General features: G+C 33.0%; 3 protein-coding genes across 7 annotated transcripts; 1 reads left to right on the forward strand and 2 right to left on the reverse strand.

Annotated features, from left to right (window-relative positions):
- Positions 1–3,198: 3,198 nt before the first annotated feature.
- LOC118061969 (BTB/POZ domain-containing protein At4g08455) lies at positions 3,199–5,069 on the forward strand. Its single transcript, XM_035075658.2, has 2 exons — positions 3,199–3,785; positions 4,383–5,069. The coding sequence occupies exons 1-2, from the start codon at positions 3,432–3,434 to the stop codon at positions 4,851–4,853; spliced, it is 825 nt and encodes a 274-aa protein (XP_034931549.1). The 5' UTR covers positions 3,199–3,431; the 3' UTR covers positions 4,854–5,069.
- LOC118050790 (probable methyltransferase PMT10) lies at positions 4,382–10,289 on the reverse strand. Its single transcript, XM_035061292.2, has 9 exons — positions 9,561–10,289; positions 8,865–9,014; positions 8,509–8,779; positions 8,293–8,403; positions 7,900–8,059; positions 7,300–7,557; positions 7,041–7,163; positions 5,749–5,826; positions 4,382–5,648 (listed from the first exon to the last, which is right to left on the reverse strand). Exons 1-9 carry the CDS (start codon positions 10,179–10,181, stop codon positions 5,441–5,443), a joined length of 1,980 nt encoding a protein of 659 aa, XP_034917183.2. The 5' UTR covers positions 10,182–10,289; the 3' UTR covers positions 4,382–5,440.
- Positions 10,290–14,748: 4,459 nt separating this feature from the next.
- LOC118061735 (bifunctional riboflavin kinase/FMN phosphatase) lies at positions 14,749–18,476 on the reverse strand. 5 transcript variants are annotated; one of them, XM_035075391.2, is made up of 12 exons: positions 18,370–18,474; positions 18,210–18,260; positions 17,973–18,100; positions 17,677–17,863; positions 17,192–17,322; positions 16,975–17,044; positions 16,797–16,862; positions 15,772–15,923; positions 15,586–15,681; positions 15,272–15,423; positions 15,114–15,197; positions 14,749–14,981 (listed from the first exon to the last, which is right to left on the reverse strand). In XM_035075391.2, the coding sequence occupies exons 3-12, from the start codon at positions 18,046–18,048 to the stop codon at positions 14,850–14,852; spliced, it is 1,146 nt and encodes a 381-aa protein (XP_034931282.1). In that variant the 5' UTR covers positions 18,049–18,100; positions 18,210–18,260; positions 18,370–18,474; the 3' UTR covers positions 14,749–14,849. The 5 variants fall into 5 exon arrangements, with proteins under 5 accessions (XP_034931282.1, XP_034931361.1, XP_073260278.1 ...); XM_035075470.2 differs by having other exon boundaries at positions 18,215–18,260; positions 18,370–18,473; XM_073404177.1 differs by having other exon boundaries at positions 17,973–18,260; positions 18,370–18,476.
- Between the last annotated feature and the right edge of the window lie 3,450 nt (positions 18,477–21,926).

Here is a 21,926-nt window from a genome sequence, read left to right on the forward strand (position 1 = left end):
AATTAGTTCTGATTTTTTTTCTTTTTATTCATGTTGGTTTTTTTTTATTATGTTTTTTTTCTTTTTACTTAATATATTTGATTATCACACTATTATGATACGACCTTGCAGTCAGACCCACATCCAAGGCTATTGAGTTTGATATTGCAGCCAAACCCACTTAAACTTGGATTATGCAAGTTTAATATTATTACTAATATTATACATATTACTCTTAGGTCAGACATTATAGCCAAACCCAATATTTTTAGGTATAGCTTTGCAGAAAGACCTATTACTTTTAGATCTTAGTTTTTTTTATATTTTTATACAAAAACAAATTGACTCGCGGCATCGCACGGATCATCTAACTAGTAACACCTGAGCCTAAGCGCTGGACACACACCTGGCACACCGTGGGTTCAGGCCTTGCGACCAAGCCTAAGCATGTTGTCAAATGTTCTCTGGATCCAACGCATATCTTAGCTCTTTTTATGCCTGGCTTTGTGGTTTAAACCCAACATTTTTATCCTTAAATAGTTTTTTTTTTTTTATCAAATCCTTATCCTTTTGCATGGATCTTTGTAACGGCTTAATTTTTTTTGGGATGAAACATGTGTTTAAATTTCAAAATTAATAGGGATTTTTTTAGCGTACTCTACTGAAATTTCAAGAGAGTTTCCTCTATAAATTGAACATCTCAAGTTATCAACTTATCAAATCAACACTTCTATACAAATTACAAACCACGATTCAATCATCTTGGACCATCACCATATCAACCATTTATTAATTAAATCCAATACATCCAATATCACATTCAAATATTTTTATAAGACATTAATTATACATTGATAAGAATTTACACAATATTTTAGCATACATGAACAGTAAAAACTATCACAGTTACTTATCGGTCATTAAAAAATTTAACATGGATATTATTGTTTTTTTAGATTATTTTGTACAATAAAAATACTTTTCTACCTCCAAGATCAATAAATTTAAACATGCTGACCAATAGTTTTTTTTAACCTTGCAAAAACTTTAAAATAAGTCAAATACTTATTTTCTCTTAAATAAAACAAAATAGCTTATATGTATTTAAGGGTGTTTTGGTATGTTCATAATGGTTTATTTGTGTATCTCCATAGTCATTAAGGGTTTTAGTAATTTAACATTTATTTTTAATATTAAACTCAAAAACGTTGCTAGCATGTGTTTTTCACACTCTAGCACATTAGTGGTGTCCGTGTTTTTTTGATGGCACGTACGACACCACCATTTGTTAAAAAATGATTTTCTGTCATGGCACTAAAAGCGCTGCCATGTGCTATTCCTCTTGGTAAGGAGCGTGTTGGTGGTGAATTGATAGTTTGTCGTCAGTGGTCGTTTCTTCCTTATTCTTTTTACTTTTCTATCTTTTTAGTTAAAGTATATGTTTGGCTTCTTTTTTCTTTTCTTGTTTCAATTTCAATCCTTATATTTTTTTATTTCTTATTTGTATCCTTGACCATTTTAGAAAAGTTTTTATGTTTTCAATTCAGTCATTAAATTACAATCTGTTATATATTATTTTCTCCAATTCAATCCTTATTCTTTTGATTTGTTATTTTTACCATTGGATCTTTTGTTAAAGTTTTATTAGTATTCAATTTCATCATTCAATCAAAGTTTATGTTGTTTTTTTTTTTTTTTCAATTTAGCTTTCATTCTTTTTATTTCTTTTTTCTTTTTGTTAATTTTTTTTTATTTTCAATTTAACAATGCAATTTAATTTTTAAATGCCCTCAAATTTATTTTTTATTTTGCTTTCCACCCTTATTTTTTAATTAATTTTTTTTACATGGTTGATTTTTTTCTTGGTTATAGCTTTCGTTGTTTGATTTATTTGGAACTAGGCTTTTTGATTTTTTCATTTGTAATGTTTTCAATTTAGTGACTTGAGTTGCAAGTTTTAAGTGTTAATAAGATCAGGAATTCTTCGCTTTCTTATTTTATTTTGCGATTTTATCATTCTACATTGTTTTTTTTTTAAATGTTTTGTGGTTACTTTCATATTCTTTTCTATCAGTTTATTTCGGTCTCATTATCTAAATTACGAGTTTTGCAAGCTATTTTTGGATAGTTTTTTTTTTTAAAAAAAAAATTCTCTACTTTGTGTTTAATTTTTGCTGGTTTTTTTATTTTAATTTATACAAGTAGGTTTTGTTTTGTACAAAAAATATTTATTTTGAAAGAATATTTCTTATATGTTCGGCCATGCATATTTTTTTATTCACTTTTTCATATGTGTTTTTATTTTTATTATGTTTTATTGATTTTAATGAACGAATTTAGTGGATACAAACATGTAAATGTCTCATTTTACAAGATCAAATATCTTGATCTACATTCATTTCTTAATTTTTTCAGTTTTTTTAGTTATTATTAACAATATTTATTTATTTACATAAATAATTATTAGATGTTTCGATTTGCGATTTACACCTATAAATTTTATTATGTGAAAAAAAACATATCAAAATAGCTTGTATACTCAAAATATTTTTAGAAAGAAAAATTATGATCCGCTATGAAGCATAAATCAAATCAAATTTCTAGTTGCCCTCTAATTAATGCCCCCCCCCTTTATTTTTTCAGATCCTTTTGTGTAGTTAATTTTTTTTTTTGATTTTATCTTTTAACATTTGATTTGTCAGAGATTCGGCTTTACAGGATCTTATTGCTCTGCATTTTTTTTTTAATAATGGTTTTGTAATTTTTTTTTTATGAGTTTATCCCAATCTTATAATCCAAGTCATGGGTTTTTGCATACTATTTTTTAATACAAGATTTTTTAGAGTTGTTTTGTTTGTGTTTGATTTTTTCAAGATGTCATGTTAATTCATTTAGATTTTTTCTAGGTTTTATAGAATGCAGTTTATTTTTTAAAAAAATATTTATTTTTAAATAATATTGTTGATGTGTTTAGACTTGCATAATAATTTTTTTAAAGCATGATTTTATTTAATTAGTTTCATTTATGTTTATTTTTTAAGTCATGAGTTTTTAAGGTTGTGTATTTATATTTTATTAATTTTAATAAATAAATTCAGTGAATATAATTAGGTGAATATTTTGTTTTGTATAGTGAAATATTTTGATTTATATTTGTATTTTAATTTTTTAATTAATTTTTTTATGTTATAAGATATGTTGAGGAGTAAAGGGCCGGTATTAAACTAAAACTAATCAAAATCTCAAAGCAGTAACGGAGCGAACCATTAAAAAAAAGAAGAGAGTAATTACTGATCTAATTATCCCTTGTTCCATTTCATTTCGATTTGTCCCAACAAAACCACCATTCTGCAGGCTGCAGCCGCCCCCACGATCAATCAAATTCTCCTCCTCCACCCCCAACTCATTAAAATCCGCCTCTTCCTTTGCTTCATAAAACTCAACGAAACACGATGAGAGGCCACCTCTGTACAGCGTCCCAGGTAGACACAGAATGCGAGACTGACTCCGACTCCGAAACCATGAGGTGCATATCTTGTAAGGAGCACTACAGCAGATGCGATGCCGGAACTTGCAAAGAGTGTTACGAGGAAGCAAGCGATACTGAAGAAGAGCTTAAAAGAGAGATCGAAGATCTCAAAGCTAAAGTCGCCTTCCTGCGTTTCTGGTCTCCTCTTGATCACCACATCACCCATCGCTTCTCTGCTGGCCCTTGCTTCACCGATGTCGTTTTGATTGCTTCCTCCGATGATGGGCTAATCGGGACTAGCCCATCCGTGCCTGTTCCTGCTCACAAGGCTGTTTTGGTAAATACCCAATTCCTCAATCCTATTAGTCAAATTTCTTGATCAGTTAGAAGGCTTGCTTTTTTTAATTGGGTAATTCTGAATGTTGTTTACTGCAACTTCTCTGTTGATCAGTCTTTTAGCGTCTCTTGATTGATCAATGATCATGCATACACACACAGTGGCTGCTGAGGAGGCGCGTGTTTCTATTATTGTAAGGATGTGGGAAAATCAGTTTAGGCTTTATCCAAGTCTGCCCAAACGCATGCACGGACTACTCGTATTTTGCAACTTTTAAATTGATGTGTCAAACAAAGAGGAAATATGGACTTGTGTCATGTTAAAGACAATCGGGTATTTTCCAAATGCATACCTGGTTGGTGTTATTTGCATGGATGTCCCTTAAATTTGGTCCATCCCATTAAGATTTTAGCTTATTTTCGTACAAATTAGACAGAACTTGAACCGACGAACCATAAGAGACAATTTTGCGTTTTTCTTTCGAGCTGTTTCTGTATCGGTCTAAACAAAAAGAATCCTGCTTGTCCACTTAACACTGGATAAGACGATCTGGTGATGTGTTTTGGGGATGCTCAATTGTTTTCTTTCTGACTACAGGTGAGCCGTTCCCCAGTCTTCAAAGCGATGCTTGAGAATGAGATGGAAGAACGCCGGAGTGGCACCATCAAGATTAGTGATGTATCATATGATGCACTTCGAAGCTTTGTCAACTATCTGTACACTGCTGAAGCGTGCCTTGATGAGCAGATGGCCTGTGAGCTTTTAGTATTGGCTGAAAAATACGAAGTGAAGCATCTCAAGGCCTATTGTGAGAATTTTTTGGTGTCAAAACTGAACTGGGACAACTCAGTCATGAGCTATGCCTTTGCCCATCAGCATAATGCAAAGCATATGCTTGAAATAGCGTTGTCATTGATCACTGACAACATGGACAAGCTTACCCAAAGGAAGGAATACATAGAGCTTGTGGAAGAGGATCCCCGGCTTGTCGTGGAGATTTATGAAGCATATCTGTCCAAACAGGTTAATACAGCAGCGCACAAGGATTCTTCTTCCATAAAGTCATAGAGAAATCTGAAGGAAGGATCAGCTTTATTTTTGGCTCTTGGATTGTTGATGTAAAGATGTAATTTTCTTGTTCTCGGCAAAGTTTTGGCTTGGGTAAGCCCTGTTGGACATGTCTGGGGATTAGCATGAGCGTGGGGGAGCTTTGGTAGTCATGGTAACTAGAACACGAAATCATATTGTTTGATTAGAGATTATGAACATGGCTCTTGACATCAATTTCCACTTGACGGGCCTCAAGGGTCTCTCTCCCCCTGCAATCCCATTCAAGATATAGATTGGTGTATTGGCTTGGCTCGTCCTCGTACTTTCCAGTGAGTACGATTTTAGCTCCAAAAAACAAAATTTTAATTATTTGTCAAGATCATTGGTCCTGGCTTGCGCTTGTGTGTGAATGCAATAACATATCAGTGAGGTTGCCATTACAGTATGACAAGATATTTGCAAATGTATCTTTTCGCTTGAATTAGGGACTCGCTTGTATCTGAGAGGTATAGTGACTAATGTACAAAAAATGATTACAGTCAAAAAAGGAAAAAGATTGTACCATAAGACAGGAGTCCCATCTTCAGAAAACCAAGATGACAAACTCATGGCATCCTTTTATCGCAGGTTAAAATTTTCCAACTCGCATGGGGACCTTCCCCCGTATCCCGAAGTGTACACACCCATCTCGTGGCAGTTGCTATCTCCTGAAGCTCGCTCATAACAGATATTGAGTCACGTATATAAACAGTTCCACCAGGCCTTAGCATTCGATCCATCTCAAGTATGATACTTGAGACTTTGCATTTGTGCCTACAATCAACAATAATTTGCAGAAAGTTATATCTACTTTCCACCAGCGAAGCACGAAGAAATAAACAATAAGACAAGCACGAGGAACACTGAGTCATACCTTTTCTGCTCCGCAGAGAACAAACCTGCTGCATGCAATAGGTCATAAGTTCTCGGGTATGTATCAAATGTCTCGCACCTGGGAAACAAGATTTTGAGAATTATGAATTCATAATCAAGATCAAGAGCTTGGTAACAACAAATCAACGACAAAGAACAGATACTTTTACAGTTAAACCTTTAAAAAATACCCAAATGAAGCATGGGGACTCTAGAGTAAAGGTTGGGAGAAAAAAAATAGTTCTGGCCCTGCAAAGCTGCAGTCAGAGTTCCTAATGGAACTTCACTTCTAAATTTCTATGGTCAAAGTGCTCATGCAGCTCGGCTTCTAAGAAATTTTGACAGGTCATTTCAGCAATCCAGGTTGGCTAGCTACACTTCTTGGTATGGTACAGGAGGAGGGGCGAAGAATTCTAGTTCTAGTTCCGCTTCTGCCTAATCTTTAGTACCACTTTGAGATTGAATCTTTAGAACCAAGTGCCTGATAGGGTGATGACCTTTCTAGCCTTAATTCTTCCCCCGTTTCTACCTCCTTCTGCAATAGTGATCTATCCTGTCCACCTGCGAGCTATCAATTCTAACCTGTCTTTGCCTAGCAAGATACGTCTGGTTCTCCCTACACTTGCCTATCTCAGCAGGAAATTGGAACAGTCTCCGATTTCAAAGGCAAAGCCGAGGCAAGAGCTATACCTTCTGGAACCGGAGCAATAACTGTTATAAAGGAAGCAGCAGGTACGATCCCTAAAGCAAATACTCGGAATGCTTCATGACTAAGCATACCCATTCAGACTTGCTTGTGTTCAATTATAAATAAATAACCACTTTAATGGATATTTGTAGCATCATTCAAGTAAATATAGATTGAGATCGTAGAAACATGAGCTTGTGATATAAAAAGCTACAGAGATCATAGCATCTACATTTTGTAGCCAGAACTTTTTAGTTGCTTGGATATAGAAGCAAAATTAAGATACTTGATTTAGAACGCATGGAAAAATCCTGTCTAAAAAACATTCCAATTCTACTAATTCCACCAAATGGTGCCCCTATATATAATCGACTTTTTCTAAATCATTTAGCTGTTTATCTCATTCTCTTCTCTATCTGTCATTATTATTATTATTATTTTTAATAAAAAAAACTCCATAGTCATGTTCCTTTTACTCCCCTGATGAGTGTATAGGCACTGGGACAGCTATTCTCAAATTATTGTGAAATAGGGGTAAGAAATAGGACTGAATAAATTCAAAGAAACTACCAAGAATAGAAGGCAAAAAGAAGCACTATCCATACCAGTCATGCATGACTCCAATAAGTCCCCGGTCATAAATCACAGGTAAAGTATTGAACTCACTCACGGGAACAACATTCATAACCCAGCAATCAACATCCAGATCATGTAAGGCTGCTGCAAACCTGCCATTACAAAAATGATGCACAGATTACACAATATCATGGATTCCTCCAAAAACCTTGTACAGTTAATAGTGAAATTAAAATCAGAGAATTCACCGTAGTGCCTTATTGAAATGCAATAGCAAAAAGAAGGTACCCTCCAAATCCCGCTCTCATGTCCATCACATTTCGAAAATTCATATGTTTCCAGTGGAAAGCTCTGACATAACTTTCTATAATCTCATTCCAATATTTTGACTCTGCCTTGAAAAGTTCTTTTCTGGAAAAGGTGGCATCCATACTTATGCTCTGGAGTCTATCTGGTGGATAATGGAGGCGTACAGGCCATGTAGTGACATTAGCTCCATAACCATTCTCAGGCAATCTAGTTATGCATGGCCTCAGACTGACATACCTGCAAAGGACATAGATATCTTACAAACTTCACACATATTGTCAAAACAATGATGATAGAAGCTGCTAGAAGCTATGCACAGTTTATTCCTCGAAACACAGGGCCAGATTAGATCGTAAAGGAAAAAGAAAGAGAAAACAAAGCAATTGTGTATCGATCCCTCAGCATTATTAGAGCCAACACGAAGTTGCCAATGTCCACTGATTTAATCGGTATATATTCTCTTGTTGAATCTCATTCCAAAAAGAAGATCAGAATTAAAGTATTAAACCAACTCTTATTAAAATTTAATATTCCACTTATGACTTAACCAAAATCTTGAAGGAATGAGCCAGGGCCTACCAAACACTGTCTGGATCATCATTGGAATCACATAGAGGAGGTTGTGCCCCACTATCACGACTAAGATAGCAGCTGTTGTTTAAAGGTTTCCGCCAAATGGCAATATATCCTTCCTTCTTTACAAGTTCCCAACAAATGCGTCTAGTTAGGTCCTGCATTTCTGAACGTAAACAAGAAAAAAAATTCAATTCAAGCAATCAGGAGGTTTGAGTTCCTCATCTCTAACACTATCTGGCAGATGGAAATCAGGGAGTCAGAAAAGAACAATAATCACAAAGGAAGAAAATAGGAAGAAGTGGCTGTGATCTTAAAGATACAGCAAAACAGGTTGATGAACTACAGAAAAGCAATTAAAAAAAAAAAGGCAATTTCTCTTAGAATCGAGAGGATCACCTTTCCATTGTTCTTGGAGATTTTCTTCATGTTTATATACAGGTTGTGCTGCCCAGACAAAGTAGCCTCCTGCCCTTAGCATTCTGTTCACCTCAAGAAGCAAAATTCCATCTTCAATTCAGCCAAGGAAAGACAGAAATGGTGAATATAAAAAATCTTTTGATTCCGACATATAATGACGAGTCTCAGACTTGATAGTAGGATGAGAAAATGTACCATCACGAGTCCAATCAATTCTACATCTTGAACAGTGTATCAAATCAAATGCTTGGCTTGGGTACAACAAACGCCGTGTTGAAAATACAGCTGCCATTGCAGGAACACCACGCTCCAGTGCAAACTGAATCTGGTTCTCATGGACATCTTTTGGTGCTATTGACAAGGTAGTCACATTACGCTGTAACAAAAAGGCACCAAAACTTGCCATTCCACAACCAATGTCTAATGCAATGCGGGTATGCTGACCAAATGCAATTTCAGGAACCATCTGCAAATCGAAGTTGATACAGCAATCAAAATCATGAGAATAAAAATAATAAGTGGCGGGAATTTTTAAGTAACCACTAACCAACCTCTGAAATCTGGTTTAAATATTGATCTGCTCCGTGAATAAATTGAGTTCCTCCTCCTGGGAAAACAAACTTATCCTTTTTTAATGCTATCCAATTTTGGCCACCCTTATCTTCGACCAGACGTGTTTGTGGCACATTACTGAACCACACCTATTATTAGATCTCATTATCAGACCAAAGAAACTTCACTGGAAGATTGAACAGTTATTTGCCAAGTACAAGGAAATTGACCAACATTTTCCAAAGCAACAGAACTATTGTAGACATTCAAATGTATTAGTTACTGTAAGGACACAATCGGCGGAATGCATCAGAGCCATCGTTATGGATCAATTAGCTTTTGTACTCTTAGCTACTCGTTAGCCATAAATTTTAAACAGCCATCAATTATCCAAGCAGTTCTAACTACTCTACCTATAGTTTAAACTTGGTTATACACATTTAGCACCAATCTAACACCAAAACACCCAGAAAATCTCCAGTTTTATCAGCAATTAGACTCCCTTGAACACTAACCCACAAATCCACTAAATTCCCAGAATCACTAAACAACCCAGTTACATTACACAAAATTACAATTTCCAGATCAAACCTAAAAACGAAACCAAAAAACAAAAAACAAAAAACTACCGTTAGGCCGGCCATTAAACAAGCACAAAAATTAAAAAAGAAATGACAGAAAATTCACAAAATTACCTCGTCTCGACTCCTAGGCCAAGGTATAGATCTCTTATACCCTTTAGGCATAGGCACCAAGCAATCCAACCCCTTACCTTCTTCAGGGCAATGCCTCTCATATATCACCAAACTTCCACTCAAATTCAACCTCTTAATTTCCTCCACATTATCCAAACATGGTATGTAATCTCTCGTGCTCTCCTCACACACTCTAAATCTCTCATTCTTAACCCTGGTTAGTTTACCATCTTCTTTCGTCGACTCCTCTCTGCCACCAGTTAAATTTCTAAATTCATCCATTGCACTCGGATCAAACTCCCCGATTACAAAATCCTCCGCCATTGCACCGTTCTCGTCCACTATCCCCGTCCTCTCCCCCACCGTCGGAGGTGGTGGGGGCCGGGTTTTTTTGGGACGAGGTGAAACCAAGGACGCGTTATTTTTTATTTGTTGTGGGGAGGTGATGGAGAAGGAGGGAGAGAAGGAGATAGAGGAGGGGAAGGGGGAGGAAGGGAAGAGGTAGAGAAGGGTGATAACAGAGAAGGAGACGATGGTAATGGCCGTTACTTTGACGAAGTTTGGGGCTTTTACGACATCTAATGTGGCGGTGGAGGAGGTGATTGTGGCGGAAGGTTTCATGGTGGTTCTGAGTTTGGGTGTTTGGTTAATATGGTTAGGAGTAAAAACGTGGAGTTGAGAGCCCACGTATGGATACGTAGGTTTAGTGCAGGGGCGGGGGAATTCACGGAAGGTGACAGGTGGGGCGGTGGGGTGTCTTAATTGTACTTTCCTCTTTCCTAGGGGGGAATTTGCGGAAAACATCAGCTTCTTTGTTTTTATATCTTAAAAAAATAATTTTTTCTAAAAAAATTTATTTTGATATATAAAAAATACTTTAAAAAATAATTATTATTACAATACCAAACATGCTCTTAAAGTTACAATAAATTAAAATTATAATATTTTATTTAATAGTTCCCATTAAAATATCTTAATAATACAAATCCAACAAAATCAAGAATTGTAATCAATGATGATCAGAATGAGTCACACTTTCCATTCAAAAACAAGTGAGTAATTATAATGAGGATAAAAAAAAAAAAATAGATCTTAAAAACACAACAAGCTCAATTAGATACCACTAACACTATCATAAAGCTCTCGATAAGACAAATACAATGACATTAAAAAATATCACTAATAACAACTGTAATGGGCCATACTTTATATCAAAAGATGAGTGACTCACTTGCTTTTGGGTAGCGCATGTAACTCACTTCAATCACTGTTGTGTTGGGTTCCTGAATATACATATATGTGGTGAAAATAAATTTAAAATAATATTTGAGAGTTCCTAAAATCTCATTAGAGAGATTTTAGAGTTGTTTAAATATTTATTACTTAAAGATTTGATCTTCTCGAGTTTTGAATAATTCTTTAAAGATTAAGTTGTTACAAATCACAAGTTGTTCAATTGTCTGACCTCCAATAATAATCAATACTAGTCACTAATGAGAAATATCTTAAATCCCTGTTTAGATGAGAGGGGTTGCAGTGCTAACTCTTTATTTTGTGACTTGTATACTTTTTCTATCTAACAAACAAACTCTTCAAAAATAAGAGGTATAGCTTTATATTTACAAAAAATCTTAAAGATCTTGTAAATGACAAGATATCTACTTGCTCCTTAAATAATATCCATATATTATTTAAGAATAATTTTAGAAATTTAATCAATTAAGTCCCTACTTGATTAATCTAAAACTAGAATTATAATCCATGAATTAAATATGTTCTAGTATTTAATTTCTAAAATTATTTTCAATCAAGTTACACTTAATTAATTATCCCAGTTTAATTTCTGACTAATGGTTATTAATGTGTGCGACCCATTAGGTTTCTAATATGTTGGCCTAAATATAAATTATAATTATAAAAAAATAGAATTAAATAGATCAAATAATTTAATTTATTATCAATTTAATAATTAATTAATTTATATTTGAAAATTAAGTATACCGTTTACTAACATATCATGATCCCTGAAATATTAGAAAAGTCATAAGTAGTTTAACTTAACCTTTCAGTGGCTTATTTCTTAGTGTAATTATTATTTCTTCATTCAATAATATTTCGATTTAGATATTGTAACGTCAAATGTGTTTGCCATATCAAAGTATATTTGTTCACACATTATAGTCATTGATCCATTGGATAAAATTTGAAACTCTTTTCAAATCTCATTCCACCTTGCACAATGATTTAACAATCAATATTATTTGAGAACATATTGAACATTTTTCGTAATTCATATAGAGTGATGAATCTTCTCTTGATCACATAAATATCTTTATATAATTCATGTTATATCCGGTGTTTGCCTATCTGTTATATTTACCAAGATAACGTGTAACAAGATTAAAATATAATATTTTCTATATAAAGTAACTTAGTGATCTCAAGTTTAAAAATCACTTACACAACTGTCATGTGAGCTTTTTCATAGACACAAGTGATATCTCTATATAAAATTTTCATACGAGTCAGTTTAGTATATATGTTTTATGACAAGAACTTATATATTAGCTTCAAGTATCTTATAGTTTATGAAAACAACTATTTTCTTTTATTAAAAAAAAAACATAATATATATCAGTCTTTATAACTATAATGAATGTCCATCATTTAAGAGAGCATTGACGATGAATATTTTATAAACAACGTTGTGATGTAATAAAAATCTTATAATTATAACAACTTTATAACTTTTTTTGCAAATCATTTTTGTTTCATGAACTTTATCTTCACTCTAGATTTATAAATTAAATTTTATATTTATTAATCTAATATTACATGAATACAAAAGTTAAATATGTATTTATATGAATATAATAATGACACATGTAATCAACTGATTAACTACAATGCATAAAACTAACACATTGATGGCCTTTTTAGTGTCATTAGATTTGTCCTATAAATGTATTTTTTATGGTATCAGAGATGTTATAATTGGAGCTTTGATGTATCTCTAAGATTTTTTTTTCTCTCTCTTCATTCTTTATAACTCATTTTCCTTTGAATAGAGAGTGTGATCCATTCCAGTCACCGTTGGTGACTTATTTAGTATTGTTGGATTTGTATCGATGAGATCTTTCTAATAATATTAGTGGTGTTGTAATTAAAATTTTAATGTATTTTCAGAGATTTTTATTTTTTTCTCTCTCTTCTCTTCTTTATATTAGTTTATTTAACAATCTATTTAAAATGTTGTTTTTTTTTTCACCGGCAATATCTTAATATTTCTTGTTTTCACCAAATTTTTTTTTTTCAAACCTAGTTATTTTACTATTTTTAAAAAAACTGTGCTATTTTTTTTATATATATAAAAAATCCTATATTAGTTTAGTTTAGCATTGCTACTAGGAATCATTGGTAGGAGTGAGCCAACATCTCGCGTGGGGTGGTATAACTTTTTGGATTGCTTGAAATTTTGGGCTCTGAAATCATTTCAGCTTTTATGGGAAAAAGAAAGAAAGAAAAGAAAAGGAAGTTATGGCCACTTTCGAATCCATCGAATGATTAAAAAATCTGTCATTTTTTCGCATCCTTCGCTTCCCTTGCATACCTAGGATGACATTGTTTTGTTGCAATTACAAACTTTCTTTGTCGTGATTAAATTCCGATCGCAAAAGATAAGTGGACAGTGAACCATGTACAATAATTAGTCAGTTTTCCTCACACTAGTTGAAATCGGAGCTCGAAATTGGGCATGTTTTCTTGTTGGCCAATTATGGATAAGAACTCTAAATTGAGGACGGAAGTTTTCTGCGATGTTAAGAATACTCTCTGGGTCAAGATGGAGTTATTGATATGATAAATGATCTTGGACATGCGTGTTCGTTGATTGATCCTCCGCGTCCGGTAAAATGAAGCCTTGATGCTCAGGAAGATGACTCCTGGTTAGAGAGGGCCAAGCTCGGCATGGACAAACATGTTGCAGGTCTGCCCCCATCTCTTTAATTTGCAGGTTTACTGCAGTTTGAGACCAAGTTATGAGCCCAAGAGAGGACACAACTAGCAGGTGAAACGGTATGATATGGTATCATTTCTAACGAATTCTTCATTTTCCTTTTCCTTTTCTTTTTATCCGCCTCCATTCCTGGGATCCAGCTGCCTGCAAGGCAGGATTTCCGAAGATTGTTTTTTTCTTGGAACTTGTCCTATCCACTGCTAGATCTTTCTTCAAGGAGGTTTGCTTCGTTAATTAAGGAAGCAAATCAAGTGGCGAACAGTGAAGCTCTGTTTTTTTTTTTTTCTTTCTATACGCTGCTAGATCTTTACCGCCATTTCTATGTTGTGAGACTGTTGCAATGTTTATCTCTCCCTTCAAAAAATATCGTTTGATTCTTATAAAGAACGTAAGTTTTTAGCTACGCACCTAAAGTGTGGAGGAAGAAAAAGGAGTAGCAACTTTTGTAAAGAATTCAGGCATGGAGAAGAAGTGAGATCCCATCTTCTTTGGGAAGAACACACTGGTTTTCCAGTTAAGTTTCGAAGGTCGGAATTTCCCAAGAAGGTCAGCCCTGTCTTCTGATACGGTTGTTATGGTGTTTTTAACCAAGAAAGGGCAAAATAACAGGTCGGTAGGTTTTTACACATTAGAACCAGGGGTCCTACACTCCTACTCCCAAGTCCTCAAAAAGGAATGAGGATAAATTAAAATTAAAATTGAGGAGCTAATGAAGTTTCTGTTCCTACGTAACAAACAAACAAACAGAGCTTATGCCTGGTAATGAGAATAAATATCGCCTCTCTCATAATACAGAGCTGGTGTTTTAAATTTCTCAGGGGGAGATAATAAGAAGTGAAGCAATTTGGCCCCAGTTAACAAGACCATTTAATTTTATTTATTTTTTCCCTTGCCTATCTTCTAATCGAGCAATGCCAGGGGAACAGACTAAAAGTCATTGGAAGCCATGCCAATCCTCATCCCAACCAAAAGTAACCTAAGAAATTCTGTCTCTCAAAATAGACTGAAACTGAAACTGAAACAGAAACATTAGTCTGCATAACAGCTTGCTATAATTCAAGTACATTATCGATAACATTCAGTAACAATAATCGGGGGCTCTCGGGGCACTGTTTGATTTTTATACCCACAGTGATTACGAGCCAGGCCTAACATTTCATGGAAAGAGAGAGCAACACGGTCACAACGAATGCCTTCTATGGTGAACAAAAGAGGTTTGCAGTAAGAGCTCTGGAAAAATTAAGGATCATAAAGTTTATGGATGCTTGCTATGGTTACAGGGAAGAGCCTTTCAAATACGGGTCATCCCTATATTTCGAGTACGTTGGAATGTCTAGAGCTCTCTCTGCAATTCTTCTATCCTCATGAATCTTTGCTATCAAGCTCTCAAGCGATGAAAAATTGGCCTGTAGTTTTTCAAAACCAAAATTTAGTGAAAGAGGGAATGCAAGACGCTGATGACAAAGGATGCAGAAAGAACACCAATTAGCGTGATATAACAAGGAATACAAAAAGGATACCGTGAGTGTTGATTATACCTCTGGTCGAATATAGCCAACTATCACAAGGCGCAATTCCTCACCATAAAAATCCCCATCAAATTCATGAAGCAACCAAGGTTCCTACAATACAAATTAGATTAAGAGAATAGATTAAGGCATGCATAGATCATCACTTATGTCAGTGTCAAACTTACTATGGTCTTTTCGGTGTTGTTAAAATATGGGTTCCAACCAATACTCATGACCATTTTGTAAAGACCTTGCGATGATAATCCAGCCCAACCAAAATAAACACCTGATGGATGTTCTGAAAGAAGTGCTGAATAACCTTTGGTAGATAAATTAGCTGAAAAATACAAATAAACTTGTTAGATGATGGAATGACATAGGAGTCATCATAGAGAACATGGATAACTCATTTTTATGCTCAAATTCATTGAAACAAAGCGTGACACCAAGGTCAGATAAAGAGAACACAAATAAAGAGAACACATAGGAAGATACATGCCAGTTGGGATTCCAAGAACCTTTGAGCCACGACCAAATCCCTTGACAACAGGACCACCAATATGCCAAGGTTTGATAGGCAAAGTACCCTCCATCCCTGCAATCACAGATCAATTTTCTCACGAGAACTAGAATGAAAAGAAAATAAAGGCAACTTCAACATTGACACAGGTCTTCAGGGATTTACAATCTTCAAATGGAGGGAGGCCCCACAATTCAGGTTGTAAATCAAGCAGAGAATTGATCACTTCATCTGCTTCTGTATAAAGATGAGATTTTGGAATGGATGGTACAGCGACTACTTCCATGCCAGCAGCCTTACCACCAGTAACACCTGGCCTGACATAGCCACAACCTTTCCAAAATCAGTAAAAGGAACTTTGTGATAGAAAGCACGCACACATTTCTACTTTCCCGTGTACTTTATTGAGAAACAACAATATTTTGATGTTATTCGGTTAAAAAATTAGAGTGCACAGACAGAAGGAGACAATGGTGGAGAAGGAAGTGGTATTCCCACTCCACATTTTTTGTTATGACTAATATAACCTTCTTTAATATTTTTTTAATCATATACTATAAATATGGAAAAATTCCTTAAGTTAAATCTAATAAAAAATCAACTAGTACTCATGATCAAATTAGAGTTTCAGCATATAATATAGGTGCATGGAGCATATTTATTTGACTTGTGATCTAAGCATAGATGCTCGGTACTGCATGAATATATCCCCCATCACAATCATGCGGCAAAAGGTCTAGAAAAAAAAGTTGAGATGTCTTTTGATAGAATAAATCGATTCTTATTCTTATTCTTCTTTTTGTTTCAAGTATATGATTTGTTAATGAACATATAATAAAGTGGGGCTACTTAAATATTTGATCCTATATTTTATTTAATAATTAGAAAACATATTAAAAAAGTTCATAATTGTCATTTCAACAAAATATGATGCGGGAACACCATCCTAGTGGAAAAGCTGAAAACAAATGCAATAGGGGGTTAAGTACTAAAGACATTCTGATTCTTGATCAAATCCTACACCAACTTAAACGGTCAGTCAGAACTAGACAGCTTGACAGTAATTAACTTTTGCATCATCATTTTTTAGGACTGCAACACTCACAGTATTTCTTCATAGAACTAGGAGGCACAGTTAGACAAATCAAAAGGTTTACTACAATAATAACTTATGTGTTAAACTCACTCACAAAGAATCTTCAATCACAAGGCAGCTGGATGGTTTGAGATTTAGCCTTTTAGCAGCTTCCAAAAATCTAGAATGACAACCTTACAAAGTCAGAATCCAAGAACATTTGTGACTTTTCAGTCAAACAAGATTGATAATAATAATAAAAAAAGTAAATACAAATTGTAAATGTATCTTACATTTCAGGAGATGGTTTTCCTGTTCTCACTTCATCACCAGCAATGATGGCAGAAAAGGATCCCTTCCAGCCTGTAAGCAGGTATAATGAGCAATCAAGCAAGTAGAGTACGAATGCAGTTCAAGTTTGACTCTTTGCTATGCCACCCTGGTTAATTTTCAAAAGAAGCAACAGGAAATAAAACTTATCAGTTTCATTAAATTCTTAAACAAACCCACCCTGATGGTAAGAAATTTTGGATTCTATATTTGCCCTTGGAGAGTTTGAAGCCAAAGCCACAGGCACATTATGACTACTCAAATGTTTTATTAACCGATTGGCACCAGGAAGAGCCTTAATGTTGCACCACCTTCAAATTGATAAAAGACCCAAGTGTCAATTACTTCCAATATATAAGATAAAGTGCGTGCACACAACAGTCAGAAATTCAAATTTTTCATAAGAAAGTCCTATTATTCCATGTTTTAGGAAAAGAAAATCAGAAACAGAAAAACATAGAGGCAGCAAAATGGCAATCTAACAGTTTGTTTATTCTATCTTTACATATCTATTTGGTCACATGATCAACCATGCACGCAAGTCAACTATGTGTTTCAAGAAAACCCACTGACTTACAAAAAACATTAGATAATATTTTCGAGATCCCTTCACAAAAGCTCCCAGATCCACATACATAATGCATAGGAGTGTAGAGATAAATTACTGATCATAGAGCAATGGGGTGATTTGAGTCAGAAAATCATCAGTTGAACAAGGAAGCTCGTAATCTTCCACCACAGCAGCAGCAGCTTCCAAAGGTGTCTTTCCCACTATTTTTTTAGTTTCCCTCCCATCCCATTGTTTTCCATACTTGACCACGGAAACTTTCAAAACATCGCCCACTATGCCATCTGTGCCATTAAATCGAAGAACAATTATGTCCACACACAAGCAAAAATGCGACAGCGAAAACGACCATGTAAGTAAAATGAAAAATGAATCCAAAGTGCAAAAGCTGACCTGTATGAAGAAGGGTACCATCCAAATCAAGAATAACAGCAGATACTAAATTCTTCAAAGGCTTTGCAATCGACATTTTTAATAACTATATATCAACAGTAAAATTTCTCTTCTTGTGAAGACTAACCCTGAAATTGAAGCAAAAAACAGATCATCAATAACCAAAACATGCCCAGTAACATATTCACACTCAAAAGCAATCCATTCCACCAAATGGGCACTTAAAAACAGGCAGACCTCACCCCTTCGTTATCAAACAAGCTCGGAATGAAGAAAACAACAATTTGCCTGAAAAGTAACATGGGTCTTTTATCAAACAACGTCTGTTCAATTATGATAAGAGGTAAAATTCCCAGATTTTCTACGATGAAATTGTAACAGTTAATGGGGGGCTTACGGCAGATTAACAGACAAAACACGAAAGACTAGAGAAGCAAGACACAGGCAATCGTTGAGGAATTCAAGAAAGTGAAAGGATATAAATATTCCACGTAACTCCTCGCTGCAGTAGCAATTTATACTATAGCAGGAGTTTTTTTTTCAAATTTTATCCTCATATTTTTTTAATTGTCTTTTATAATTAATTTGATTTGATGCTCAATTTGTAAAAAAAATTATGAAAAAAAAAAATTGAAGGATCAGAATGTAAAAAAAAAAACCCATAACCATTATAAAATTAAGGGAAAAGTACTTTTTCATTCTTATACTTTTATTTTCCTAAGATTTTGTAATTTCAAATTTAAACCAAAAGTTCATTTCTTTTACATTTTGATCTCTACAAGTGTGAAAATAGAAATATTTTACTAAACACCTCACTAAAACACTACAGACATCTATAGTAGCCTAAATTTTTATTCAACTTTATTTTTTAATTACATCCTTTATAATTGCTAACAAAAAAATATTTCAATGAAAAAAGACTAAAATGTAAAATAATGAGAAGCTTCTGACCAGTGTAAAACTGAAGATGAATGTTTTTCCCATCTTATCTTTTTCTTTTTCCTATCTTTATATTCCTTATAACTTTTGTAATTTTAAATTTGAGATATAAGTTTATTTCATTTATATTTTAGTCTCTATAAGTAAGAGAAGAGAGAGGTCACCAGATCCTAGTTAAAACAAGATAAAATCATTAGTTGATATCGATTGTGGCCACTAAAATGATTGATCTTAGTATCAACAAGTTTTATTCGATGAAAGTAGTTTGATAGTGATTGTTTTGAACATTAATTTTTCCTAAAAAATCTCTTTCATTTTATTTTATGTTTTTAAACCATTTTAGAGGGTTTTTGGAGACTCTAAAAGTTTTTATTAGGTCTTTTAAGCAAAAATGTGTTGAAAATAGATTTTTAGATAAAAAAAAAAATCAAATACAAATTTCTGTAAATCAGAGTTGTGGTTAGATTTTGAAAAACCAAATGAGATATCATCTACTTATTTATTTAAAAAAAAAGAAGAAGAAGAATTGGGACAAATGACATAGCTCATATGCCTAAGCTTTGTTTGAAGGACCCACGAGCTCTAATTGCTTATACCAAGCCTCTATACTTGTTTTTTTTTTTTTTAATCTCTTTGTGTTTTTTCTTTTACACTATTTTTTTTTCTTATATGGTTTTGAAGTTTTTTTTTTATCATTTTTAATTATATTTTTTAACAAAAATAATTTTTTTGATGATTTGTGGGATATTTTGAGAAAAAATATGAATATATAAGGATGAAAAAGTTCAAAACAATTTTTTTAAAAAAAGAAGTTTTATTTCATTAGATATTCAAATTAGTAAACAAGATTTATTTTTGGGTTTTCTAAAAAAAAATAGCTATAAAAAAATACAACATATATATTATATCTACATCCAAATTAATAATTAAATATATATTGAAATTATTAAAATAAAAGTATTTTTAAAAAAATAATATTAAATTATAATAATCAATATATTTACCACATATAAAATACATGAGTAAAAGAAATCATTTGATAATCTTTATACTACAAATGAATAATTAAATAATTTCAAGAAATTATAACTAATTCTTACATCCATATTAATTAAAAAAAAAACCCTTTTCCAATTGCTATTTGTATGATATCTTCTGATATTTAATGAATAGTTAATTTTGTATTAAAATATAATTATTTTTTCAAAAATAATATTTTAATATAATAATCAATATATTTACCACATATAAAATACATGAGTAAAAGACATCATTTATAATCTTTATAATAATTAAATAATTTCTGAAAATTATAATTAATTCTTACATCCATATTAATTAAAAAAAAATCTTTTTTCAATTGCTATTTGTATGATATATTTTGATATTTAATGAATATATAATTTATTTATTTATTTTCATATATGCGTGCTCCCCCGCCCCCGTTCCTTTTTTTGGTCCATTATCAACCTTCAATATTAGGTTTTTTGTTGAGTTTATTTTTTAATTTCATTCTTCAATATTTATATAATCTTAAATAGCTCTCTCTCTCTCTCTCTCTCTCTATATATATATATATATATATATATATATATATTATTGAACTTATTGGAGTTAATGATCTGGATTACAAGTTTGGTTAGATCAATCCAGGTTAATCTAATATGTCATTTTTTCAATGCTTTTAAAAAAATCATCTTAAAATTTTTTAACATTCAATTTTTTTTTCGTTTTACCTTGCATTTTAGCATAAGAAGTAACCTAGTTAGTTATTAGTCATACAAATCGCTCTTGGTTTCTACATAAAAGTTAGCCTTTTTTTTTTACAAGACTAGGAAATTGAGAAGCAACTAATTTGTTTGGTTATACAATTTCACTTTCCTTATTGTTCTTTGTTATGTTTTCAGGGGTTTTTTTTTTTTTTTACCAAACTAATGCAGTTTGATAAGAGATATAACCATATAGCGTACACAAGCAAAGTTAGAAAAATAGCACACTCTCATACAATAGCGAATAAGATTATTGGTTGTGTCAAATAATTGTGAATGAAATAGCAGTTGAATTATAAAACCAATAATGAGAAGTACAATTGTGTTATTAACCAAAACCTTAAACTATCATAACTCCAAATTAATCCTAAACTACCTTAACCCTAAATTAACCACAATCCAAACCTCAAATTAACCCTAAACCAAACCCTAAAGTACTCTTATCTGATTTTTTCTACTATTAAATGCTTGGTAGAAAGAGACCTTATAACACTTAGAGACGAGTTAAGGCCTAGCTTGCTCTAAGCTTCAGGCAAAGACCTTGAGCGATCTCATTAGTTCTTTTCTGTCCTAGATTACCCTAAATTAACCTCAAACAAAACTCATAATCCCTAACCATAAACATTTACCCTAACTTTAAACCTAAAATTATAAAATTCAAAACCTCAAGGACTTTAAACCTCAAATTCTAAAATTCAAAACTCCAAACCCAAACCCAAGTCCATAATCCCTAACCTTAAATCCTAAATTCTAACATCCAAACTCCAAGTATATAAACCCTGAATTTAAACCCCAAATTAGTGTAATCCAAAACCCTAAACCAATATCTTAACATAGTGTTGAATAAAGTAAATGATGTAAGAGAAAGTTTAATAAAAATTCCAGTAATTGATTTTGTTTTTATTTGTTAATTATAACGATAATTGGTGAAATATTTTAACATTGTTTGACTTAGGTGTCTGTACAAACATGAAAGGACATCTAAACCCCAACTATACAGTGAAATGGAGTCGAAGTCCTCCAATAGTGGTGGGTAGAACAAAAGGTACACGTATCCCGTTAAAATCCATGAAGAGTATGTTAATAAACATATAAAATATGTATGTTCTAACATATTTATACAACAATGGCTTAAAATTCACATCAAATCATTCAATATGTTAATTGCATTATTAGTTAGCATTAACGTACCATCGTAGAATCTAGTCATTAACATGAACAGGTGATTCAGAGAAATTGTTATGAA

Source organism: Populus alba, chromosome 14 (genome assembly GCF_005239225.2).
Source record: "Populus alba chromosome 14, ASM523922v2, whole genome shotgun sequence".
NCBI classification, from domain to species: domain Eukaryota; kingdom Viridiplantae; phylum Streptophyta; class Magnoliopsida; order Malpighiales; family Salicaceae; genus Populus; species Populus alba.